Genomic DNA, 26,962 nt, shown 5'->3' with positions numbered 1-26,962 from the left:
GAATCTTTCCCTAATCAGCTATTTCTGCACAATTAAAGATTTCATTTTTTAAAAAATTAAAGCGACACCAAATTAAAATCTTATGTCTGTCTGAAAATATTTTTTACCTACTATTGTTACAAGTAACACCTCTAATTAGTGTAAGTGAAAGATTACAGACAAAAGCTTTCTTCTATTTTTTCAACTTGCTTACCTTGTCCATTTGACCACTTTGGCATGCTTTTGTGTGTGATCAGTTTCACTACCTCCTTTGTATAATCAGTTACCCTCTTTGTGTTAGTCTTTCACACAAATGGGAGAGAAAATGTTTCATAGTAAAATTTTATATTAAAACCATAAAGACTGGCAATAGGAATTTAGGGAGTAGGTGTAATACTGAAACTTCTATAAACTCTTTTTTAAAACTGACTAGATATCAAGCAGACTGTGATTGGGTGAATCCCCATCACCTGCTAGAGGAGAAAGAGGTGGTTGTGGTGGGGGAACCCAATTAGCAACAGGCTCCATGCTTATTGGGTGAATGCTTTATTGCCTCCTGGCCAAAACTAGATATGAGCTGTTAGTCAGCTAGACTTTATAAGCAGACTTTGGAAATGGCTGCAGAAAAAGCAGGACACTCTTCCAGGAAAAACCTACTGGACCAAGATAGTTTCTTAGGGGTATGAACCCTAAGGCAAGACCTAGAAAGAGCATAGGAGATGCCATGGGGAAGCTGCTGGAGTTCCCAGGAAGATGAGTCAGTAGGGGAAAACCCTGCTAAACAAGAAACAACAGAAGAAGAACTCTGTATGAATAGGTTAGGTGCCTGTGGGAGGGAAGCCCAAAGGTAGGGCCACTATGAGCACTTCAGTGGGTGGAAGACTCATTAGTTTAGAGGTTCACTTGGATTTTCAGTAGACTTTTTTTTTGTTATCCCAGAAAAAGTTTAGAACTTTTATGTGACTTGCCCAGAAGGCCAGGTCACAGAAAACCTTGGAAATCAGGGATGTGCAAAGACAGGTGGCCTGCAGAGGGTGCTGGGGAAAAAAAGCTAATAACAGCCTGTCTCCAGGAGGTGCATATGTGGTGAGTATGCCATATAGTGCAGATGTACCCCTTTTAAGTTACTAGCAAAGCTGGTCTTAAAACTACATTATCTTTACATTAGGAAGTTAACCCATATTTGGATCAGGAAGGAGTTTACCCTGGGGTTAGATTGTTGGAAACCCTGTGAATTTTTTGCCTTCCTCTGTAGCCTGGGGTATGAGTCACTTGCAGGTTTAAACTAGTGCAAATGGTGGATTCTCTGTAACTTGAAGTCTCTAAACCATCATTTGAGGATTTCAATAACTCAGCAAGAGGTTAGGAGTCTATTACACAGTGGGTGAGGTTCTGTGGCCTGCAATGGGCAGGAGGTCAGATTAGATCAGCGGTTCTCAAACTGTGGGCCAAGACCCCATTTTAATGGGCTTGTCAGGGCTGGCTTAGACTTGCTGGGGCTTGGGGCCAAAGCCCAAGGGACTGAGCCCTGGCTGTCAGGGCTCAGGCCCCCTGGCTGGGGCGGAAGCACTGGGGCTTCAGCTTTGACCCCCTTCCCCACCTGGGGCAGTGGAGCTCTGGCTTTGGCTCCCACACCCTGTGTGATGGGCCTCATGTGGGCTCAGGCTTCGGTTCCCCCTGCTGGGGTCTTATAGTAATCTTTGCTGTCAGAAAGGGATTGCAGTGCAATCAAGTTTGAGAACCCTTGAACTAGAGATCATGATGGTCCCTTCTGATCTTAAAGGGTATGAGTCTATGCAGACAAACTTAATCTGTTGCTGTCCATAGCTTTAATAAACAGCACTGTCAGATTAACAAGCTTCTAGTCATTTTCACTGCTGCTTGTCAAAATCCTGTGGACAGCAGTGCAAGCAAGAATCTCATTGGTTTTACCCTGCTGATCTGGACAAATATGAACAGCGGCAGATATAAGTTATTCACAAGGGAGGACCACCCAAAAAACTGCTAGTGGAGAAAATAATTTTTTCTCACTTTCCTCAGGAGCTTTTGAGCAGAGAAAGCAGCAACAAGATCTTCTGCTATGTAGGTGCTCATATGGTGCCAGTCCTGTAGAATCTGAGCTCCTCAAATATCACTAAATGTATCCTCCCTGGGAAGTAGGAGAGTAATATTCCATTTATTACAGAAGGGGGAACAGACACACAGAGATTAAGTGACTAGTCTGGGTTCACACATCCTATCTGAAGGCAGAACAAAGCATTGAACACTATCCTCGTGAGTCCCTTAACCATAAGCTCATCTTTCCAACAGCTAGAGGAAAGAAGGAGCATCAGTGGCAGACGTCCTCTACCATTCAGCAGTTGAAACAAAAGATGGCGCATCTCTGTGGAAGAATTCCCAGAACCTTCTCTATTCCCAGCTTTATCTACCCCTGGTTATCAAGAGGTGGTGAAATATTCAAGCTCTGCTCTGAAGCATCAGGTGGTGACCCCTGTCAGTTGTTTGATCTGGTATGGCAAACATGTACTATGCATTAATAGGGTATTTTAAGTGTTCGTTATAATGCAAGAAACAGATACAAAACAACTTAAAGTACCATGTACTCACACAACCTTAATAAGCAATTATACATACTCAGAAAAATGTTACTTACTTAGAAATAGTGTTTGTGAATGTGCTAGTATATTAAATTTAGCAGAAAAAAGGACTTAGCAGTTCAGTGCACTCCAAACACTGCCTATAAGCATCACAAAGGCAATCAGACTCCTAGGGCGCCTCTTGGTCTGATTATTAATCTGGACAAAACTAAATGCAGGGCCATTACCATAGGCCAGTTCTAATGCTATCTTAAATCCAGGGGAGGAAAAGTCAAACATGAAGAGAGTTAGGCCATTCTATGTTACCACTTATGTCAGCAAAATGTATGTGGCTCAGAAGGGGGGGGGGGGACACCACCCCTCTGAATAACTTAAGTTTTGCTGGCATAGTGGTGTGCACACTACAACTTATGTCAGCAATAGAGCCACTGTAAGCCAACGGGAGAGGGCTCTCCCATCAACATAATAAAACCACCTCTGCAAGTGATCTTACAGCAGTATAGCTGTGCTGCTGTAAGCTCGCTAGTGTAGACGTGGCCTTAAAGTGATAAGGGAAGAAGCACCAAACCTCTAACAGCTTTCTCCTCCTCCTCTTACGGCATTCCACTAATCATGTATGGAGCAATAGCTTCTGAAACCTAAAGCTCAGAATACATACAGTGCAATCAGTTTAAACTCATTCATAGAGTTACTAAGGACAAACCCTTCTAAATAATACTATGCTGTTGCATGAGGAGGGATGATAGTTAAGACTGAAGAAGGCTCAGAGAATTCAAAACAAGTCTAATTGGTCCCTTTTAACCAGTTGACACTTTGCATTTCAATGTACTGCATTCCAGATGTATCTGCACGGGTGGGTTTTAAAAAAATGGTAAATCCATGTACTGAATGTGTCATGGAATTTTAGAATAAAGTACTTAACATGTCTAAACCAATGTATTCCAACATGTGAAATGCACTTGGCCTCAGTGAGGACAAAGTTCACAGCAAGTACAGTAGAACCGCAGAGTTCTGAACTGACTGGTCAACCACACACCTCATTTGGAACAGGAAGTATACAATCAGGCAGCAGGGACAAAAAGCAAATACTGTACAGTACTGTTAAATGTAAACAACTATCAATTTTTCAAAACTTCCTTTTTATTTTTAAAGTAAGGAACCTTCTCTGGGATGTTTCATTTTTAAACTAAGATGGTTAAAAGCAGCACTTTTCTTCCGCATAAGTTTCAAAGCTGTATTAAGTCAATGTTCAGTTGTAAACTTTCAAAAGCACAACCATAGTATTTTGTTTAGAGTTGTGAATATTTCAGAGCAACAAACAACCTTCATTCCTGAGGTATTTGTAACTCTGAGGTTCTACTGTATGAGATTTTAGAAAAATACCTCTACCTTGATATAACGTGACCCGCTATAACATGAATTCTGATATAACGCAGTAAAGCAGTGCTCCGGGGGGGCTGCACACTCCGGCAGATCAAAGCAAGTTTGATATAACACGGTTTCACCTATAAGGCGGTAAGATTTTTTTTTTGGCTCTCGAGGACCGCATTATATTGGGGTAGAGATGTAGGATGAATTCTATTTAAACAATAATGCACAAGAAATTTTAAGCCAAATTTTTTTTCAGAAAGTTATAGAAACAAGTAATTTAAAGAGGTCTAAGGGCCTAGCTGAACTATCTAGTGTACTCTTGTAACACCTCAAGCATTTTATACTACCCAGTTAGGACTGTAGTCTGGGGCACGCCGCTCATAAATTCTGAGCAATGGGAATTATAGGTGTTCTGCACCTCTCAGGATCTCTGCCATAGCTTGGGAGAGTGGCTCTAACCCAGCTAGGTACCACCTACACAAGCAAAACCAAACAATGCTACAGCATGATGCCTAACTCTGTAAATTTGGTAATGTGACCAGATCTTGAACAAAAATGACTTGGCAGAAAAATGCCGTATATGCTATCTGCATGCAGGGTTGGTAGCTGTGCCGGTCTCACAATACTAAAGACAAAAACTATTCTTACCCACCTTCTCTGTCTATGCTATCAGGGATGATATATTTTGATGTTGATCAGGAATTTCTGTTGAACCTAAGCATAAACCTGTAGTGACTAAACACCAGTTTATAACCCTGAAAGTTACTTTGTATCATTAACATCTACTAAAGTGATGAATGAGGTTATTCTTTCAGAACAGTGGCACATCAATAAAACCATTGAGTTTACAAAACAACCAAACCCTGAGAAATTTTGATACCAAGAAGATGGTGCAATACTACTATCTCACTGGCCTTTTACACCTGTCACAGGGTAAAGAGGATGCATGTTGCTAGCTAGTGCTTGACTAGGGCACTCTATGAATATTATTTGAGGATCACAGCAACCCTGGAGTAGCCATGCTTTATGAAAGGATTTTAGTCTCTATCACAGCCCACCTATGATGAATATAAGTACCACCACCTTCCTGAAAAAGCAATTGCTTTTTTTATTTTTAAAGCCATAATATCCCCACAAGTACTTTAATATACATCTCCATCCTTTATATAGATATATATACTGTGTGTGTGTATGTGTGTGTGTGTATATATATATATATATAAAAATTAAAAACAAAAAGTTGGCAGAATGAGTCCTTTCTTTCCCCACGGATTTCTCCCTGCATAGGGCCACATATTGTGTCAACGCAGGCGCTATAGGATAATACACTGAGTCATTTTGTTGGAACCACCTTAGATACCACTGCACAGGTCAAGCAGAAGCTAAGTCCTTGGACGGTGGGTTAGGCCTTAGCAGCAGCTCCCAATTCTCTCTCCTCTGCACAGCCCGAGCCCCTGCTGTTCTTACCTTCCCGGCCAGCCCCGGCCGCAGGGCACAAGCCCCAGCCGCTGCGTGGGGGGGTCTCACCGCTCAGGCGAAGCAGCAGCAGCAGCAGGGTCGGTGGCAGGAACCCCAGCTCCGGCTGGGCAGGGGCACGCAGGGGTTGAGTGGCTGCAGGGCGGCTGGTCCCGGAGCAATAGGGCCGGGGGCGGCCGGCCTCTGGCAGCGGTAGGCGGAGGAGGGGGGAGCCGCTGGGGCTCTTTTGCTGCCGCTGCTGGTATGTCAGGGGCCGGGATTGGATTTCGAAAGATCCGCCATTTTCACCTCGTCATCACCATCGCATCCCAGCTCGGCAACAAGCGCAGCCTCCGCCCCCGGGCCCGGCCAGACCCACCCACCCCGGGGAGCCCCGCCTGCTCGCCCTCCCTCCAAGCCCCACACCGGGCCGCGACATCCCAGAGGCAGGGGCCAGGGCGCTCTCCTGCCTGCACGTGTGTGAGGACGTGGGGGGTCGCAGTGCACCCATCCATCTACCCACCCTCCCCCCAAATACCCCGCCTGCCCTCCCTCCTCCCAGGGAGAAAGGGGAGGAGAGTTGCTCCTGAGTGACAAGGAAGTGAGTGACAGACACCAAATGGGGGAAGGGGAAGAGCTAGGTGGTTTAGAAAATACAAGTTATTACATGGATGCTACGCCTGGAACTAGCACAAAAGCAAGAACACAAGCCCCTGTACACGCTGACCGTGAGACAGCTGCATGCCTTACTCCTGTCAGCTACATGAGTTCCTCACCAACAAGCTTCACCCTGAACTTTTTCTAGCATCTGTGACTCAGAGAACCAAGCTGCTGTCACCTTGGCCAACCTATGCACTCATACCTTATGACAAAAATACAAAGATGGCAGAAAAATAGCCGAGCTCAGGCAAAGATTTTGACACTTAGGGAAAGGGGAAATATTTTACTGCAGATTATATTTGTTTGAGTTTGTTTTCATTTTGAAAGATTAAATTAAGGTCCCTCCCCAAAAGTTACAATCATCTAGAATGTATGGAAGTACAAAGTAACAAAAAGTGACCATTCTGACACTAGGCTACTGTACCACGGCAGCCAACTACCTGTTTTGTTTTTTCCATTCAACACTTCTAAAACATCAGAGCCAGGGCCATTTTATAAAAGGTATCAGGAAATATTAGTCTCATGAAAAAAACATGCCTACAAAATATTATTGTAATAGAACAAATGTTTTTAGTTAGAGCACAACAAGAAGTATGAAAATAAAAACAAAAAATAAATTACTCTCAGGCCACGAATTCTAGAACTGCCCCTAAAGGTATTTCAGACAAGTAGTCACCAACCTACAAGATCCTTCAAAGTCATAGAATTTAAGCCCATAAGGAGCCATCAGATCACCTAGTCTGACCTCCTGTATATCATAGGCTGCCTACACACTAAACCAAACAACCCAAACTAGACCAAAATATTACAGCATACAGGAAATTAAGGGTTGGTCGGCAGTAAAGTTAGGTCAAGGTAAGGCAATTTACAATCAACCTAACTTGTGTTTACATTAGAACGTTGCTACTGCCAATGTATGTCACGCATTACACCGAACTATTAACTTCACCTCCGTGAGAGAAGTAGAGCTTAGATGGATGCAGTTAGGGCAACACAGTGTCTGTGTAGACATTACATTACTTACATTGCCTGTTAGGTCTCAGCCCGGGGTTGGGGGCCCTAGTAATGCCCCACAAAGTTGTCAGTGGAAGCACTCCTGGTGAGGATGCACACCACTGACAGAGGGGGCATACTGTGGACATGAACTACCACAGTAATTACTGTTGTTGCTGTATTTTGACCTAACTTAGGTTGACTTAATTTTGTAGTGTAGACAAAGCCTAAACTTATGTAATACAGGCACAGAATAAGAGGGATTGTGGTGCACCATTGCTCAAGGCACCTACAATGGCAGGGAATTGATTAAGTGAGATATAGCCAGATAATTTGGATCAAGTGACCTGTACCCCATACTGCAGCAGAAGGTGAAAAACCTACAAAGTCACTGGCAATCTGAGTCAGGAAAATTTCCTTCCCAACACAACATATGGTAGACATGGAGCATGAGAAGTGACACAAGTACTGTTGCATCTGATTCTAACTGGTTTACATTTTGTTCTTTTTGGGGTGTGGGGAGGCGAGTGCCAGCAGCTATAAAACTGGCACAGAACTCCTAAACAAAGTTACAACTCAAAGGAAAACTAAATAGCCAAAATGATCAATACCTTAGAAATTAAGGCAAATATAATGGTACTATGGGGAAGAATACTCAACCCCAAGGAAGGAATGCTCTGCAATACTTAGAAGCTATTTCCCCTCTGCAAAGGGTCCCCAGACCATACAAAGGTGAAGGAATATTATCAGGGCTTCAACACAGAGTGAGCAGAGAACCTCCTCCCCTCTTCAGTAGGAGGGGGTTGTCAGATACACCAGTTTCAGGCAAGCCACTGAATTTACCTATTTAATTTCCAGTTATAAATTTGACCTAATTTCAGACATTATCTAGAATATATCTATAGATTCATCTTCCCATATAGTGTTACCATTGGTTTTACTATACCCGAGTTAGAAAAACCACTACCATAATAAAGAAGGAGCTGACAATTTTGAGATGTAACATACCATTTTGCACTTCAGAGATGCATATTTAAAATGAACTTTTGCAATGATTCATTATTCATTTCTACTCTACACTGCCCCATGTATAAACATCCTTATTTATACATTTTGAGGTACGCAGAGGAAGTGAAAATCCCATGCACATTTATGGATTTGATTTTTTTTTTTAAGAAGAGAGAGATTGATGTAATAAAGCTCCAAACTGTTAGTCCTGCTTTTCTCTCCTTTTGATCTTTGCTCCAAACAACCATGCCAGAGTGAATCCCAGTTCTTTTGAACGCTTGAATTCCTTAAAATGTTCTATGGTTAACAGAGTCACATACAGAACGCTATTAGTTATTAGACAAGTTACTATCAAATGCCAACATATTTGTCATAACAATTAAACAGTCACACATCGAATGATTTTATTTTTCACTTTCAGGATCTGCTGTGTCTCTGGACACTGTTTATTTACACAGACAAAAGGACAAAGAGTAAATAAACCCACACCACGGCACATGCCACAAAAGCCCCAGTGGCCACCAACCCGCCGAAGGGGCCCAGCTCCGGCCCAGCAGCCTCCCCTGCCAACGCAGCAGCCTCTCGGTGTCGCTTCGCCCCGATCCCAGCAATGAAGCAGACCATGGAGCCCACGCAGGGGCCGGGGGGCTGCACCAGCCCCTGCCCGCCGGCCGGCGGGTGCCGGGCCCGATGCGCGGAGGTGCGCAAGCCGGCCCGGAGAGGCGGCGCAGGGCTGTGCCGCGGCGCTGGCCGGGCCTGTGCCGCCCGCCCGCCCGCTCCGGCGGGCCGCTGCCCCGCTGACAGGGGGCTGCCCGCACCGCGCGGCCGTCCGGGGACAGGCGCCCAGCGGGGATCGCGCCCCGGCGCGGCGGGGGGCGGGGCGGGGAGCCCCCCCGGCCTGTCCCCGCCGGCGCGGGCGAGCCCCCCCGCCCGGCAGCCCGCGCGGTGGGTGGCCCCCAGGGATGGGGCCGGGGGGCCTGGGCGGCGCTACGAAGGGCGACACGCTGGGCTCCCCCTGGCACCTCCTCCCCCTCCGGCTGGTGCTCCCTCCCTTCCCCCCCACCCCGCAGGGCCCCCCCGCGCTCACACTCACCGGGCTCGCGCTCCCCCCTCCCCCGGGCTCGCGCCGCGGCTGCCCCCTCCTCCCCCCTGGGCTCGCGCTCCGCTCTCAGCAGCGGCAGCACCAGGGACAGGTTCCGTGTTTGTTCAAAATCACGCGCCCAGCGCCATTCCACCGCCACATCCCATAATAATGCGCAGCGACACCCTGGCAACCGACTTCGCGTCACCAAGCGAGCGCGCGAGCGCAACTCCTCCTCCTCCCGCATATGCCCGGCGCTTCCTTCCTGCCGCGGCACAAGGCGCTTCCGGATGCGTGACCACATCACGTCCCGCTGCACCCCAACGCGGGGCTGGCGACCGCGCTGCGTGGGAGGGGAGCAAGGGGCAGAGCAGGGCCGGGCTGCGAGACTGAGGGAGGAGCTTGGCTGTGCGTGTGGCTGGCGCCGCTACTTATGCAGCCAGCGTCGCACTGGGTTGGAGAACAGCGGGGAGAGCCCTGACTGTAGTGATGCATTGTAGTGCAATCCCTCCGGTGACCTCCGCTCCTAGCACGCTGCTGGGCACTGCTGACCCGCACCCCATCCAGCCTGCTAGACTGCTGTCATCGCCGATAGGATAGCTAGGAAGAAACCTGTTTAAGTCAAGTATCAGGGGATAGCCATGTTAGTCTGTATCCACAGAAACAACAAGGATCTGAAGAAGTGGTTTTTTTACCCACAAAAGCTTATGCCCAAATAAATCTGTTAGTCTTTAAGGGGCCACCAGACTCCTTGTTGTTTAAGTCAAGTCATTGTAAAAAAAATACGGTAGTTCTGCATCTATGAAATGGGGGTAGCAGCTTTGTAAGCACTTTGTAAGGTGATCCTCCTTGGTTAAAAGGTGTTATGCAAGTGTGAGGTACTGAGTTGCTATGCCAGTTTTTCATGGGCCTTCACCCTCTTGCAAGGGAAATGTACTTATTCTGTCCAGCTTCTGTATCATAGGTACTCTCCATAGGGTGTGGGGAAACAAGGTAATTTTCCTCCCCTCGAAACATTCAATAACTTATAACACAGTGGTTGCATTTTTCTCACCTCCTCTGTCGTTTGCAGTGTGATTTGCTAAATATGCTATAGCACAATTTACCTTGCTTCACAGCTTTGAGACTAATGGCTTTCCACCTCCACACCCTAGAAATTTCCACAGTAAAGCACAAGAGTGAGAAAATTGGAGAGTTAATTCAGAAGACTGGAACCAGGAGCAATACTTTCTCTTGCCCATTTCCTAAGTTTTAAGTGTTTAACTGTACAAATTTAAAATGTAGTGAAATCCTAACTGAAATGATTTAACCCAATTGATATATTGTTTTTGTCTCCACTAAAACACTTCTCTGCAGTGTTTGCATCCCTAGCGTTAGTGCATGAATAAAAAATAAACTTCCTTGTCTATTTTAATGATCCCAGCTGAAGCCCAATCCTGCCTGCGGGCAGCCCCTGGCATATGTGTTGTCACCCATTTAAGTAAATGGAGTACACAGCACTTTACTTCTATTAAATTAAGTGGAGAAGTGGGTGCTCAGCTCTTCTGAGGTACACATCATTGGACCTCAATTATACATTGGTAACGTAGGTAGGGTGACCAGATGTCCCGTTTTTAAAGGGACAGTCCCATTTTGGGGGACTTTTTGTTATATAGGTGCCTGTTACCCCACCCCTTGCCCTGTTTTTTCACAAATGCTATCTGGTAACCCTAAAAATAGGGAAAGTATGATTATTAATCTGCTTTTCCAACTATCATAAACTCTATACAAAAAAATCAGAAAAGGAAAATAAATACTGCAATGTCTGAAATCTTCTGATAACGTTTGTATGATAGACATGGTATTAACACCATTGAAATAGAGCGGAGCAGCAAAACAGAGCTCTACACGTTCCACTAATCAGGCCCTGGCCCTACATCCTTCCTTTTCTGACAGCGCGACCCCATGGGAAGGAGACAACTCCCTCCTCTCCCCTTCCCCGCTCTGGTCCATATGCGTGCATTAAACAGAAGACCCTGCTTTTCCAGGCCCAGCGTCTGAACCAGGGGGTGCAACTCTTGGACTGGCCCCCTCGCCCAGTGGGGTGGGGCCGGGGGAAGAAACAGCTCAGAACCAGTAGTCGTGCACCCGGAGGGAGAAGGGGGCTGAGGGTCCCCTCCCAGGTAGAGGCTCTGCTCCTCCCCTCGTGTAGTCCCCCCGGCTCAGCGCCAGGCCCCGCGGTTGGCGTCCCGCATCCCAGAGAGGCTGCACCTGGCTGGCAGCAGGCAGCGTTCGGGAGAGGGGACGGGGTCATGTGACCCTGCTCGCAGGGACAGGGGCCCGTCTAGCCGTTACTCCTCTATGATACAAAGGGACGAGGCGGGTACCCTCTCGCCGGTAGCTGGAGGACCGCGCCCCCTCCTTGTCTGTCGGGGCGAAGGAAGATGGCGGCCGCGGTGAGGCAGGAGCTGGCCCAGCTCATGAATTCCAGCGGCTCCCACAAGGACCTGGCGGGGAAGTGAGTGACGGCCGGACGGCCCGGGGCTCGGGCCAAATCGCCGCGGGGCGGGGCTGAGCGGGGCAGGAGAAGAGGGGATGCGGAGAGGGACGGTGGGGAAAGGGGATCAGGAGGGGCGGGGGGTAGAGGAGATGGGGAAAGGGGGGTAGAGGAGACGGGGGGTAGAGGAGAAGGGGAAAGGGGATCAGGAGGGGCGGGGGGTAGAGGAGATGGGGAAAGGGGATCAGGAGGGGCGGGGGGTAGAGGAGATGGGGAAAGGGGATCAGGAGGGGCGGGGGGTAGAGGAGATGGGGAAAGGGGATCAGGAGGGGCGGGGGGTAGAGGAGATGGGGAAAGGGGATCAGGAGGGGCGGGGGGTAGAGGAGATGGGGAAAGGGGATCAGGAGGGGCGGGGGGTAGAGGAGATGGGGAAAGGGGGGTAGAGGAGACGGGGAAAGAGGATCGGGGGGGCAGAGGGTAGAGGAGACGGGGAAAGAGGATCGGGGGGGCAGAGGGTAGAGGAGATGGGGAAAGGGGATTAGGAGGGTAGAGGAGATGGGGAAAGGGGATTAGGAGGGTAGAGGAGATGGGGAAAGGGGGGTAGAGGAGACGGGGAAAGGGGATCAGGAGGGTAAAGGGTAGAGGAGATGGGGAAAGGGGATTAGGAGGGTAGAGGGTAGAGGAGATGGGGAAAGGGGGGTAGAGGAGATGGGGAAAGGGGGGTAGAGGAGATGGGGAAAGGGAGGCGGAGGGTAGAGGAGATGGGGAAAGGGAGGCGGAGGGTAGAGGAGATGGGGAAAGGGAGGCGGAGGGTAGAGGAGATGGGGAAAGGGAGGCGGAGGGGTGGAGGGTAGAGGAGAAGGGGAAAGGGGATCAGGAGGGTAGAGGAGATGGGGAAAGGGGATTAGGAGGGTAGAGGAGATGGGGAAAGGGGGGTAGAGGAGATGGGGAAAGGGGATCAGGAGGGTAGAGGGTAGAGGAGATGGGGAAAGGGGATTAGGAGGGTAGAGGGTAGAGGAGATGGGGAAAGGGGGGTAGAGGAGATGGGGAAAGGGGATTAGGGGGGTAGAGGAGATGGGTAAAGGGGGGTAGAGGAGATGGGGAAAGGGGATTAGGGGGGTAGAGGAGATGGGGAAAGGGGGGTAGAGGAGATGGGGAAAGGGGATCAGGAGGGTAGAGGGTAGAGGAGATGGGGAAAGGGGATCTAGAGGGTAGAGGAGATGGGGAAAGGGGGGTAGAGGAGATGGGGAAAGGGAGGCGGAGGGTAGAGGAGATGGGGAAAGGGAGGCGGAGGGGTGGAGGGTAGAGGAGAAGGGGAAAGGGGATCAGGAGGGGCTGTGGGGAGAGGGACAGAGCAAGAGGGGATGGGGAAAGAGGATCAGGAGAGGGACACAGAGTAGAGGGGGCTGCACTGACAGCTGAGGTGGGAGGGGAAGGGGGCTTAACAGGTGCTGAAGGACAAGAATGAGTGTCTTGTTTCGGCCTTTACCTGCAATCCCCGTAACTGACAGACTGGAGGAGCCCCTGGTCTATCTTGTGCATTTTTGGCTGCAATTTGTGCACAGTCAGTTAAACCGTTTCCCCTGCTCAGTCAGTCGCTTTGCATGTTGTTCAGCTGGGTTTAAAGATATGGAAACGTGAATATTAAACCACAATAATTTGTAAGAAGGATTAAGGGGCAGGTGAGAACCTGGGACTACTTTTAACTCCCTTTGTAAAACGGACAAAAAGGGTGCTGCCAAGACTTCCGGGGTCAGTGCAGACAAGACCTCGGCTCTGTGTTAAAGATCTTATTAATGTTACAGCTTTGGGCTCATATTAAAATTTCAGGCACAGAAAGGCAGACTAGTTTAGTGTTTCAGGCAACTAAATTCCTGATTTGTCATTGATTCTTGAATTTGACTTGGAAAACACTTGATTTGACTGTGCAGAAACTTTATTTAGTAAAAATATGTGATTTTAAACTGCTGTTACTTGAGTGACAGTGCAAAGTGAAAACTCTGATAGTGAGACTATACAAAAATATACTAGTGCTAAAACACAGTACAGCTTATCTTTTTGTTGCTGACATGTCAAATCACAAGTTTAAATAGATCTCTCCCATAATTTATTTCCCATAAGATCTGTTCTTCGCAACTGTATATAAACTGTATGGGTTTGTGTTGATTTACATTGTCAAATTAGCTAATTTCAGAAAATTCAGTGTTTAAAAAATAGCTTTCTGATCGTCTTAGACTTTAAAGTCTTCTTCACACAGCACACCGTCAATTTGTGGAACTCCTTGCCTCAGGAGGTTGTGAAGGCTAGGACTATAACAGCATTTAAAAGAGAACTGGATAAATTAATGGAGGTTAGGTCCATTAATGGCTATTAGCCAGGATGGTGTGCCTAGCCTCTGCTTGTCAGAGGATGGTGATGGACCGCAGGAGAGAGATCACTTGATCATTACCTGTTAGGTTCACTCCCTCTGGGGCATCTGGCATTAGCCACTGTCGGTAGACAGGATACTGGGCTGGATGGACCTTTGGTCTGACCCAGTACGGCCATTCTTAAAGACAGAAGGAACCATATGATGATCTAGTCTGACCTGAATAACATGGGCCATCAAATTTCACTAAGTAATTCCTGTATGACGCTCATAGCTTTCTGTTGAACTAGAGCATATGTATCAAAAAGGCATCCAATCTTGATTTAAGAATATCCTTTAAATAATATATCATCCTTTAAATAATGTCCAGACTCTTCTTTTAAATTCCTTTTTAAAAAAATCATGTATTTTCTGCACCGCTGCTTCTGTGCAGCAGGGTCTCTTGGGAAAGCTGCAAAACACCACCCACAAATATTCCACACACGCCTTCCAGATACCTCTTACATTTCAAGCTTCAGCAGTGTTGCTGCTAAATATCCACTTGCAGAGCCAGGGAAGCATGTAGAGAAGAGTTCCCTCTGAAGCAGTGCGTGAGACAGGAAACATAACTAACTGATCATCAACAAAACAGTAAATTTGACTATGCGTGGATTGCTGTCAAATGCACAAAACTGAAAAATGTAGGTTTTTCTGATCTCTTTAAATTACAGATTAAATAAAATCTTTATTATTATATGGGTTTGAGTTTTTTGTATCACTGTAGAGCTCACCAGTCCAAACCAGAATTGGAGACCCATTGTGCTACCACAATGGTTTTTGTCCTGTGGTTCGTGGACCCCTGGGGGTATCTGCAGACTGTCTAAGATTTCCAAAGGAGTCTGTGCCTTCATTCAAACTTTGTAGGAGTCCACAAATGTAAAAAAGGTTGAAACCACTGTGCTAGAACGCTGCACAAATCCATTGTAAGATACTGGCCCTATCCCAAAGAGCTTACAATATAAATAGACAAAACAAACAGGAGGAGGAGAAACAGAGGCACAGAAAGATGAAGTGACTCACCCAATGTTAGAGGATAGGTAAGGTAACAGAACACAGGGCACTGGATCAAGAAGCAGGAGATCTATCTACTAGACGACATGGCCTCAATCTTAGGAGTTGCTCGTAACAATAGTAGGCTTAAAAAAATTCAGATGGAAAAGGAACTTTAAAGTGATGGTATCCCTTTAAATATTACTGTACCACTAAGGCTATAGTTCCACTTATGGGTATAATGACCACTTAAGCCATGAGATCAAAGCTGCAGTAGTTATTGTTTGTTGTTAAAACCTACAATATTTTGAGGCTTACTTTGTTGTAATACATGTTTGAAACAAATAACATTTTTCTCTCCTGGTCTGTGGTGGTGTCATTTCAATCTACATTCTGTAATGACACATGCTTCCTCCTCCCGCCAGTATCTCTTGTCCTCCCTGAATCCAGCATTTTTTGATCCTCTGTCCCCAGAGCATGACAGTCTTATAACATATGTAATCTCATTTTGTGTACTCTTCTGGTACCCCATCCCTATGACAATACTAAGGCATTATGCCTGTTTATCAGACTTAAGGAGAGGTGCTCTAACCTGCACACAACGACATACGTTATAGTTCACAGTATGTAAATACAAATCTTGGAGGACTTGGGCTGGGGTTTTCAAAGGAACCAGGCACTGAAGTCCCACTGAATTTCACTGGGCTTTAGGCACCTAGCCTTTAGGCTTTCTTGAAAACCCCAACCTAAAGAAATATAGCAACTTTAATAGAGAGTATAAGAGAAACAATCGAAACTACAGGGTAAGCATCAAAATAGACTGAACAAATGAAATGATATTAATTGTGATCTTTTTGGTTTTAAATCTATGGATAGATATCGTCAGATACTGGAAAAAGCAATTCAGCTATCAGGGGTGGAACAACTAGAAGCCTTGAAAGCTTTTGTAGAAGCAAGTAAGTGTGTCTGTCTGGAATAGTACTTGTTTTGTTTATGCATTGACGACTGAAGACTTGATGCATGTTGGATTACACATTCAGATAAATATAGCTTAGGCTATGTGAATGTTTGATGCTCTGTGCATATTCAGTCTTGCACCTGAGGTCTGCTTGGAGCACCAATCATCAATATGTTAACGTTAATAGAAAACTGACTTTAAAATGACTGTAACCTTGTTTTGTAAACTAGATTTTTTTTCCTCCCCCAAACCTGTTAGTGGTATAGCTCTTGAATACACTCATGGACACTACATAAAAACCTAAAATATCTGGTCTTTGCAGAGGACTAAAGTGATTATTAGTTAAAAAAAAATATTTAAGCTTTTGAGGTAACATGTAAAAAGTATCAGGGAAAAAATGCTCAAGACCTTTATTTCCTCATATTTGGATATCTTAGAACTGTCAAATAATTTTACTAAAATTTCCCCTCATCAATTGTCCAGACTGAGAACAGGCATGATAAAACTTAGCATGAAGTCTTAATTTGTCCAAGATGTTATAACTAAGGTTACGTTTTAGTCACGGGTATTTTAAGTAAAAGTCTCAGACAGGTCAGGGGTAGTAAACAAAAATTCACGGCCCGTGACCTGTCCATGGCTTTTACTAAAAATACCCGTGACTAAAACTTGGGGGGAGAGGGGACTGCCTGGGGACCCCAGGGGTGCTGGAAGAGGGTGGCCCAGGTGCTGGGTGGGGGAGGGGATGTGGGCGGCAGCACACAGCCCAGGACCACCTCTGCTGCTTGGGGCGGGGGTCTGTCTTGGTGGGGCTGGTAGGCTCCCTACCTGGCTCCGCACCTCCCCGCCCCCCGGCAGCAGCAGAGTTTTGGATGTGGGAGGGGGCAGCGGGTTGGGGCACTGGACAGGGTGAGGCGAGCTCTGGGCAGCGCTTACCTGGAGGGCTCCCCGGAAGCGGCGACATCCCCCTCACTCAGCTGCTAGGCAGAGCTATGTAGCCTAGGAGCTGAGTGAGGGGGATATCGCTGCTTCCAGGAGCCCCCTTCCCCCCCCCCCCCCCCCCCCCGAGGTAAGCGCTGCCCAGAGCCCACCTCAGCCCGTCTGGTGCTCCAACCCCCTGCCCCCTCCCACACCCAAACTCTGCTGCTGGGGGGAGGGGGGCGGTGGCAGTGGCCTGAGCCTGCCCCAGCAGCAGACGGTGGGACTGGCGCAGGGGCTACCTGAACTGCCCCTGAGCCAGGTGTACCGGCCACTGCATAAATCATGGAGGTCACTGAATCTGACTTCCATGACCAACTCGCAGCCTTAGTTATAACATACACACCTGAAAATAGCAGTTTAGAATGAAAGTTCTTTCTAAACCATAGGAAGACCTCATACGTTAGCCTTTGTTTTACCTGAGAACTGTTGTGAGCTATGTAGCAAACAGACAGTGTAGGTTTCTTAGAGAGTAGAATCTAGTTTTCTTAAAATTAAGATTGTTGTTAATGACTTAAAAACCAGGAATATTCAAAATTACCATTAAAGCTGCTGATTAACTATGGATTGGTGATATCGAAAGCATTGACCTATATTTCTTCTCTTATTTCCTTCTATTCTGTCTTTGAACTAGTGGTAAATGAGAACGTCAGTCTAGTGATCTCACGTCAATTGCTGACAGATTTCTGTACGCATCTCCCAAATCTTCCTGATAGCACAGCCAAAGAAATCTATCACTTTACCTTGGAAAAGATACAGCCTAGAGTCATTTCATTTGAAGAACAGGTAAGAGAGAATTGAGTGGGTGAGCTTCTGGTGTCCTGCAACATGCAGGAGGTCAGATTAAATTATCATAATGATCCCTTCTGGTCTTAAAGTCAGTAAAAGTTAATGATGAGCATATTTGTCTTCAAGTTCAAAACAGTTTTTAATCCTAAATATTGTATTTTTCAATTAAAAAATGGACACTCATACTCATGGTCCAATTTTACATTCTTGTGTACCCAAAACTCCTGTTGAATTCGATGAGGATTTTGGGTGTGCAAAGAATTCCGTATTTGTCCTTTAATCGGGATGTTAAGTATTTAGTTCCTGCACTACTAAAAATGGCTTCCTAGAGCAAGATAATAATCTGGCTATTAGAGAAACCACTGAGATGCAACCTGGAACTCGTTGTGCTGCATTTTATAACAGTAACACACTGGGCAGGGTATGTGAAGAGACCGTATTTGTTTTAAAAAAATATATATATATATAGTTTTATTAAAAAGTGTTCTCTAAATAAGTTAAGAACTCAAAATTTGTTTATCAGGGAAAATGTTTCCTTGAAATACCAGCTCATCAGTCAGCTAAAGAGTTTAGTTCAATGTATGTTGTCAAACCTGCTCATTTCTTTCTTTCTAGATACCCTGCAGCATTAGCTGGTAGTATTTGTGGGGGGGGGGGGGGGGGGAAGAAGTTTTTATTTAAATATTATAAAATCTAATATTTGAATTGGAAAACAGGCAATCACGTGCCTTGCTTTACATTTCCATCTGTTTCCTTTTTATTATTTTAATCAGCTTTCATCTCAATGCTTATCTAAACGTGCCTACCCATGTTACAATGGTTGTACATGCGTTAAGCCTATCACACCAAGCAAATGGATCAATTAATTGTCACAATTCCTCTGTGAAGCCTTGATCCCACATTGTATATCTCAAGATTGGGAACGAAGTTATATGAGTGTATTCCTACCTCATGGGAGTGATGTGAAGGTTAATTTTTTAGGCCCAGACCTTCAGAAACGGCTAGTGATTTTGGGTGCCCCAATTTTGGAGAGCATAACTGATATGAAATGTAATAGTGCAAAATGCAAGGTCATGCACCTGTAAAAGGGTCTGATTATTCAGAGAGTGGGTGCTGAGCCCTTTCCAAAAATCAGGTCCCTTTTTAGTGTCTCAACTTGGGAATGCCAAAATTGAAGCACTCAAAACCATTAGTCATTTTTTAAAACTTTGGCCTATGTTTGATAAAGATTTTTAGATGAAAGGAGTGTGGTTATGAAGCTACTGTATCACGTGTCAGGTAGCTGGAAAAGTACTATTGATAAATGAGAAGAAGCAGATGGTATGATTGTTAATGCAATATGGATCAGTTTTATAGTATGCTTTTGTTTTTTCCAGGTTGCTTCTATAAGGCAGCATCTTGCATCAATTTACGAGAAAGAAGAAGACTGGAGAAATGCAGCACAAGTGTTGGTGGGGATTCCCTTGGAAACAGGACAAAAGTAAATACTGTGGTTAGACACAATTTTGTCCTGCTGAGTATCCTTCTGTGTTTTTTAAATGCTTCCCTAGAGTTAAGTGTGTCTGGTTTTTCTCTGCTTATTTCCCTGGATCTTCAGTAGTGTGGCATGGTGACAATTGTGTAGGTAAATTCAAAATCATCTCTGCAGTATCAAAATACTCCTTGGCTCTCAAAGCACTAACATATATGGAATACCTAGTCATTAGCATCCTTCTAGCGAATGTGATTAATGAATAAAGCTTCACTTCAAAACACACTCTACCCCTTTTCCCTGTTCATCCCTTTCCCCTCCATGTACACATAAGGAGTTGCTATAGGCTTTGCCCAGATTAATGTCCTCTTGTGATTGCAAGATTGAAATGCTCACACAACTGGATTTCTACATTCTATATTTTTCTGCTCCTTCACAGACAATACAACGTGGATTATAAATTGGAGACTTACCTGAAAATTGCCAGACTGTACCTGGAAGATGATGACCCAGTTCAGGCGGAGGCTTATATTAACCGAGCTTCGCTGCTTCAGAATGAATCAACCAATGAACAGCTACAGATCCATTATAAGGTGGTGTAACTTATTTTAGTTTTTCCTTCTACGAGGAAAAGAATACCACATTGAATTATAGTAGGGCGTGTGGGGTTTTTTTGTTGTTGTGGGTTTTTGTTTTTGTTTTGTTTTTTTGGTAGCTTTACATAAGCTTTTGAGAAATAGATTTACGATAGATTGATAAGAAGATTTTTCAAAATGGACTTGTCTCATTAAAAGTCAATGTGAGCCTAAGCTCCTAAGTGTCTAAGTCACTTTAGATTAGGGTGACCAGATGTCCTGATTTTATAGGGACAGTCCCGATTTTTGGGGTCTTTTTCTTATATAGGCTCCTATTATCCCCACCCCCTGTCCTGATTTTTCACATTTGCTGTCTGGTCACCCTACTTTAGATTTCTAGGCTACATAAGCAATTTTGAAAATGTTATTCCTAGCTTACATCTGAATAATCAAGATAAGAGAAAGGACAATGAATAACTCACTTGAATAAGCATCAGGAAAAAATAAATTCACCATAATCACTGACACCAAACAACAAGGAATAAAATGAATTATTTTAAGAAATCATATACTCCTAGAGCAATTTGTCCTTTGGCAAATGTTAGTCTCCTAAATATTACTTTGCTATGGGGTAAAAGCATTAGGGTCAGACTGACTACCAAATAGGTGCAGTAAAGCATCTAGTTCTAGAGCATTACAAGTACAATTTTTTTTAATATACTAGGCTTGAACTACACAGTCAGCTATGAAATCACAGAGTGAGTATAAGCATTATAAGAGAAATTGGAGGAGAGGGAAGACTGAAAAAGCAAAGAAATGCTAAACTCTGAAGAAGAGACACCAAGGAAAAATTAGTTTCTGTGCAGCTCTTTGAATATATAGTGCATCCTGTAAGTGCAAAGTGTCATTGTTAGTAGTAAAAAGGAGACTTGGGTTATGAAACATTTGTACTACATTTTATGTACTACTGGTTTATATTCAGTTTCATTTTTAATAGTTAGGCACTAGCACAATGCTGCAATGTTTGAGATCCAAACACTGAAGGGAAATGTTTCTTTCTTTGTAAACTTATCCCAGCCCACAAAGAAATTTTTATATAAAAATATTTAATAGGTTTTGCAAAACCTAATGCTTGATCTTATACTTTGACAGTTTAAATTAATGAACTGACTGTATTTACATATTTGCTGCTGCTACTCCCTATTTTTTGGATGAAATATAAAACCAGCGTCCTGACCACTTGTGGCCCATTAAAGGTACATGATACTTAAGAGCTAGTGTTGTTACTCTGATGTCCGGGCCAAATTACAAGCTGGATAATTACTTGGATCTGTCTAAATCCCTGCTGCATCTTTTATTGGATCTATATTAATCTTCACTTCCTGTCTATACTGTTGTGATATTGCATTGCCCTGTAACAACTGAAATTTTGTTTTAGAATTAGGTGCACCTCTACTGTGAGGCAGGTATTAGTATATATAATTCCATATTTGTTTAAATTGCTAAAGCACTGTTGAATCCTATGAGATGAAAATTTATGTAAATAATTATGCTCAGTAATAACTCATGAATTTCACATTCAGATTAAGATTCTGCAGTTTCTGTAGAGATCTCACAACAGTCTTTGGAGGACAGATTGCCAGAATATCAAGTCTCTAACTGCAGAAGAATAGTTATTTTGAACTCTTGCAGAACTTTCCCGAGATGATGGTATTCTTCTCAGCAGACTTAAGTAATGCTTATGGAGCCACGCTCTCACTTTGTAATACAGCAGCTAATGTGTCTCCACTGTACGGTCACTTTCCTGTTTAGCTTTTTTCTTACTGAAACATTCTCTCTTTAGGTGTGCTACGCTCGTGTTCTTGATTACAGAAGGAAGTTCATTGAAGCTGCCCAAAGGTACAATGAGCTCTCTTACAAGAGCATAGTCCATGAAAGTGAGAGACTAGAGGCATTGAAGCATGCTTTGCATTGTACTATCCTAGCATCAGCAGGTAAAATGAATGTCACAGATTTCTGTGTATTTCTGGCCTTTTATATTCCATATAAAAAAGGATTGTTAATCTTTAGTTGATCTCAGCATAACCTTTCGTGTAGCTCTCATCCTTGTAAAATGTAATAGCGAGGAATCTAGAAATATGAAAACGGGTAAGAAATTGAGAGTTTGATAGCAGGCCAATAACTAGGAGTTTGGAGTATCTTTCTCTCTGCATGCCTATGTTACAGTCATCTCACCAGGATGCACAAAAGAGTGAGTAAGTGGGAAAAGTTTAGGGAGTTTAAAAAAACACTTTGGAAAAGGTTGCAGTAGGTATTATTATCTAAGGAAATTTTTTCAGTCACTGATCATATAGTATACCTGGAGACAAACTAAGGGAGAAATGCAGGAAGGATTTTTTTAGAAAAAGGAACCATTGGCTCATTTCTTAAGGCCTTTATTTAAACTAGGCATGTATTCGCCATGAGAAGACCTACCCATCCTTTATTTGCAATGAAATACTAGGTGTCTAGACACTATGAGGATGGGCATATTAGAGGCCTTGATAGTTTTCTATTATAGATATTTTCTATATGATACACTCCTACCCTTGGAATATGGTATAGGAGTTAACATGACAGCTTTAAAGCATTGTTCCCTCATGGGCACTGTTTTAGTAAAGTGATATTTACAGAATTTATTAAGGAAGTCATTTTGTGGGATTCTTGTTATTTCTCCTAGGACAGCAGCGCTCTCGCATGTTAGCCACTCTTTTCAAGGATGAAAGGTGTCAGCAGCTTGCAGCCTACGGGATCTTGGAGAAAATGTATCTGGACAGGATTATCCGAGGGAATCAGCTGCAAGAGTTTGCTGCCATGCTCATGCCACACCAGAAGGCAACTACAGCTGATGGTACAGACTTGGTTAAAGCACAGTAATACTGTATTTCAATATCCACACAACTTATCCAGTATAGATTTGCCTAGTACAGGGGTAGGCAACCTTTCAGAAGTGGTGTGCAGAGTCTTCATTTATTCACTTTAATTTAAGGTTTCGCATGCCCGTAATACATGTTAATGTTTTTTAGAAGGTCTCTCTCTATAAGTCGGGGGGGGGGAGTGGAGGTGCAGGGCAGAAGGCTGGGGAGAGGGGGTTCAGGGCAGAGGTCTGGGGGGAGGTGGAGGTGCAGCGCAGAAGGCTGGGTGTTGGGGGTGACTCAAGGTCAGGGCAGAAGGCTGGGTGTGTGTTGGGTGGGGGGGTTCAGGGGAGGTGTGGGGGGTGCAGGGCAGAAGGCTGGCGTGCTCGGCTCGTGGGGGTGCTCCCAGCCCCCTGCCCTGAGTGGCTCAGGGCAGGGGGCTGGGAGGGATATGCCCTGTTCCACCCCCTTCCCCAAGGCCCGTCCCTACCTCTCTCTGCCTGCTCTACAGAGCAGCGAGCACGCTGCCGCTCGGCTCTGCTCCACTCCCCCTTCCCCTCGCAAGGGCTGTGGCCGGCAGGGAGGGGGAGGAGGAGGAGGGGCTGTAACACACCATACCGAGGGAAGAAGCGGGGGAGGGGGGAAGCTTGGCTGCCGCAAGACCGGTGGGTGGGGGGGCTGAGTGGGGCAGAGGGCCGGGACCACCCCGCTCTCCCCTGCGGAGGCAGAAGCTTGGTCCTGTGGCAGCCAAGCTTCCCTCCTCCCCCGCTTCTTCCCCCAGCGTGGAGCTTTCCAGCCCCTCCTCCTCCTCTCACCGGGCAGGCAGCGTGCCGCTCAGAATCGGCTCGCGTGCCGTGTTTGGCACGCGTGCTGTAGGTTACGGACCCCTGGCCTCGTATATGCATAGAAATGTTGCTGTCTTTAGAACTCTACCCTCCTTAATGTATTTTAGTGCTCAATCTTAGCTCTTTTAAGAGATCAACAGGTTAAAACAGAGATAGGAACTGAATCTATCTAGAATCCAGCTTCTACATACATAATTAGATTATACACCTCTAAATTTATACTTTAATCTCTTCTAATGAAAATAACTCATTTTTCTAATCTTGTTTCATTTTCTTAGACCTTCTCCTCTCAGCTTTTCCAGTTTTTCAGTATGATCTATTTTCTACAGATTTATACAAATCTCTTGTTTTGTAAGTTTGATAGATCTCAGTTTGTTTTCCTAGCTGCTGCCAGATAACATGGATCTAAAAACCATCAGCTTCCTACCTCCCAAATCCATTCTCTGATCAGTGCAGTGCAGCTTTTGGTAACACAGTTCAGGCTAGAATTTACTAAATGATATCAGTGGAGCTTTAAATTCAAATTAGTGTACTCTCTAGCTTAGAGTGGTTAAGTGCAAAGTCCATGAAGAGTATGAAATACTTCATGTGCTAAGCAAGCCTTACCTTTATGGACACCTCTTGCCCTACAGCAAGGAAGAAATACTTTGAAAAAAATCAAACTGAAAAAAGTTAGAAAACATTCCTCTTACCAGATAAGCTGTTTGCATCTTTTGAATGCCAAACTCCTATTTGGCTACATTCTATACTTATGCTGTCTGGTCCAAAATTGAAAAAAAATCCTTGTTAATTAATATGTTCATTTAACTGTTGCAGTGTCTCTCCCTCTCCGGATCATAGCTGATTCTATCACCTATTTGTACTGTGGTAGAGCAAGATCAGATGCTAGGTACTGCACAAACAGTAAAAGGCAGTCTCTACCCTAAAGAGTTAAAATATTGAGACAAAAGGCAGAAGAAAGGAGAACAGCAGTATCCCTGTTTCTCAGATGGTGAGAACTGAGACACAGATTAACTCACTTTAAGGTCATACATGAAACCTGTATCAGAGTCAGAAAACGAATTCAGCGCTCCAGAGTCCTAGTCCAGTACCTTAACCACAAGACTACCTCCACTTGGATGTCCTAGACCTGAGCTAGAGAGACTAAAGCCGTTCTTCTAAGTTGCTTACTTTGAACAGTTATGTAAATTGTTAGGGTCTTACTGCTCATTTACTTTTGTATGGAGTAATAGTTCTGGAAGGAAACCAGATATGGTTAAATGCTCTGTACATATACATTTTTTACCAAAGTATTTCTCTTATAGTGCAAGAAAAAGTCCATTGAAAACTCTTAACAATGAAGTGTCATTTTATTCCATCTCTAAGGGTCCAGTATCTTAGACAGAGCTGTTATTGAACACAACTTGTTATCTGCAAGCAAACTATACAACAATATTACTTTTGAAGAACTTGGAGCACTATTAGAGATCCCTGCAGCCAAGGTATCTTGTTTGTTTCCTCTGTGATAATTTTTGAATACAAGACACAAATTCCATTGGCAAACAGTGATATTAACAAGTATTCTTGGTTACAATTTTAAACAGTTCAGCTTTTCAGGTTTCAGTGCTTAAGTACTCTGCCCTGCCTCTAGTCTTTCAATCACATAACCAACATGTTCAGAATGCAAAACATTTAACTCATTTTGAGGGATGGGGAGAGAGGGAGAGTACTTAACTTCGCTCATCAACAAGAAGTGGATTAAGCAGTAGCATTGACTGGTGCCAAAGGGAGTCCATCTGGTTCTCTTTGGGCCAGAGGTTGGGCGGCAGTAATGCATAGTCTTAATAAGTTAGCGGGGATGATGTGTACAGGTTGGGCATTCTTTTGCAGCGTCAAATATGTTGGAAACAAAATTAATATTCTCAAATCTGTCTCTCTAATTCCTATTTTGCAGGCAGAAAAGATAGCTTCTCAGATGATAACTGAGGGTCGGATGAATGGATTTATCGATCAAATTGATGGAATAGTTCATTTTGAAAGTAAGGTTTTTTTTCCTTCTTGGTGCAATTCAAAATACATTGGTTGAGCTGTTCTCTACAACACTAGCAAGTTATGTTTTTTAAATGAGGATCGACTACTGTACAAGCAAGTGTATTCGGACTTGCTACTGGCAGCAGATAGCAGAATCTGTATTGTAAGTAGCAGTTCAGCTTGTCTGCTTGTTACTTACAAAGATATATTTTACTCTTTTTTTCTAATGTTTAAGAGAATGTGTGATTGACTCTATACAAAAGCTATATCAGACTGCAAAATAATTTCATCCTCTTAGTCTTGAAAATACATGATGAGTAGGAAGTTCTCCACTTTCACTTTGTGGTGCAATACCTAATTATGTAAAGTACAGCCACCAATCATTTAATCTTTTAAATTTAGAAATAACTATACGGTAGACCTGGTAAATAGACAATACTTTGTCATATAATTAAGTGAAACAACAATAAAAATGCTTTTAGTTGAAATACAGCAGAATTGCAAAGAATCAGTCTGCTTTTGCAAATTATTATTTTTTTTTCCCCCCCAGCACGTGAAGCTCTGCCAACATGGGACAAACAGATTCAGTCACTATGTTTCCAAGTTAACAACCTTCTGGAGAAGATTAGTCAGACAGTACCAGAATGGACAGCACAAGCAATGGAAGCTCAGATGGCTCAATAAACCTATACTTAGTCTTTTGACTAGAATTAATCTCCTGCTGTGCTGGACAGATGAAATCTACTAGGACTATAAAACGACCACCTGAAAATTATAGTACTATACAGTCTTTTATAAAACTCCTGAATACTCAATATGGTATCACTGCATGAGAAATATGCTTTGCTGTTTTGAAAGTTGTGGTTTAAAAGTACAGGAAGAAGTAAAATCTTAAGATAGATTTGTGCTGCACATCCTGTTTACTAAATTGTGGACTCGTCACTTTCCATTGGCTGTTGTGAAAATGTAAGTGCCATGTTCCTGTGAGTTGTGGTTATTCCAATAAAGGGAGGAATGAGCCAATTAGATTCATCCTATCCTATGATGCCTTTGTTTTAATAATCACTTGTATTTCACTCACTAGCAGTTTGAGTATGAAAATGCAATATAATTCTAACCTTCCAAGTTTTCTATATTGGATTTGCAATTTAGATATCTACTACATCCAGGAAAATAAATAACCCTCTTACAATTCAGGGAGCAGGAAAATAAGTTAACAATCAGAGTTTATTCTCTCTTATGTTCTGGCAGGATGGCAGCAGAACCAGTGAAATGAGCATACCATGGACAAACTAGCATTAGTTAGTTATTAATAACAGGAGAATACTCTCTCCAAGACAGCTTAGTACATACAATAAAACTTAAATTTCATTACTGCTTCTCAACACACATACATGCACAATAAGTGAGACAAAGACAAATTTGATG

At 44.1% G+C, this 26,962-nt stretch overlaps 2 protein-coding genes across 5 annotated transcripts in view; one reads left to right on the top strand and one right to left on the bottom strand.

Moving 5' to 3' along the window:
- Positions 1–9,181, bottom strand: part of LIN54 (lin-54 DREAM MuvB core complex component) — a 64,372-nt gene extending 55,191 nt beyond the window's left edge. For 2 of the 4 annotated variants that reach the window (XM_054030884.1, XM_054030886.1), the window contains exon 1: positions 5,415–5,707. The gene's annotated coding sequence lies outside the window, so the exon portion shown is untranslated. Of the gene's footprint in view, positions 1–5,414; positions 5,709–9,156 lie in introns of those variants that run through there. The other 2 variants (XM_054030885.1, XM_054030887.1) reach the window with 2 other exon arrangements.
- A 2,351-nt stretch (positions 9,182–11,532) lies between these two features.
- On the top strand, positions 11,533–26,435 carry COPS4 (COP9 signalosome subunit 4). The gene is made up of 10 exons (XM_054030640.1): positions 11,533–11,641; positions 15,894–15,973; positions 17,585–17,736; positions 19,116–19,219; positions 19,650–19,803; positions 21,629–21,779; positions 22,505–22,675; positions 24,890–25,005; positions 25,458–25,542; positions 26,085–26,435. The coding sequence occupies exons 1-10, from the start codon at positions 11,568–11,570 to the stop codon at positions 26,216–26,218; spliced, it is 1,221 nt and encodes a 406-aa protein (XP_053886615.1). The 5' UTR covers positions 11,533–11,567; the 3' UTR covers positions 26,219–26,435.
- Positions 26,436–26,962: the final 527 nt, after the last annotated feature.

The sequence above is a fragment of the Malaclemys terrapin genome, chromosome 5, assembly GCF_027887155.1.
Source record: "Malaclemys terrapin pileata isolate rMalTer1 chromosome 5, rMalTer1.hap1, whole genome shotgun sequence".
Lineage (NCBI taxonomy): Eukaryota > Metazoa > Chordata > Testudines > Emydidae > Malaclemys > Malaclemys terrapin.
The sequence above is the reverse complement of the archived record's forward strand: the minus strand, read 5'-3'. Positions and strand labels throughout refer to the sequence as shown.

Coding starts and splice junctions, on each gene's coding strand:
- COPS4 (XM_054030640.1), top strand. CDS start 11,568: ATGGCGGCCGCGGTGAGGCAGGAGCTGGCCCAGCTCATGAATTCCAGC. Junction 22,676..24,889: donor GAAGGCAACTACAGCTGATG/GTACAGACTTGG, acceptor TCCATCTCTAAG/GGTCCAGTATCTTAGACAGA. Junction 25,543..26,084: donor TGGAATAGTTCATTTTGAAA/GTAAGGTTTTTT, acceptor TTTCCCCCCCAG/CACGTGAAGCTCTGCCAACA.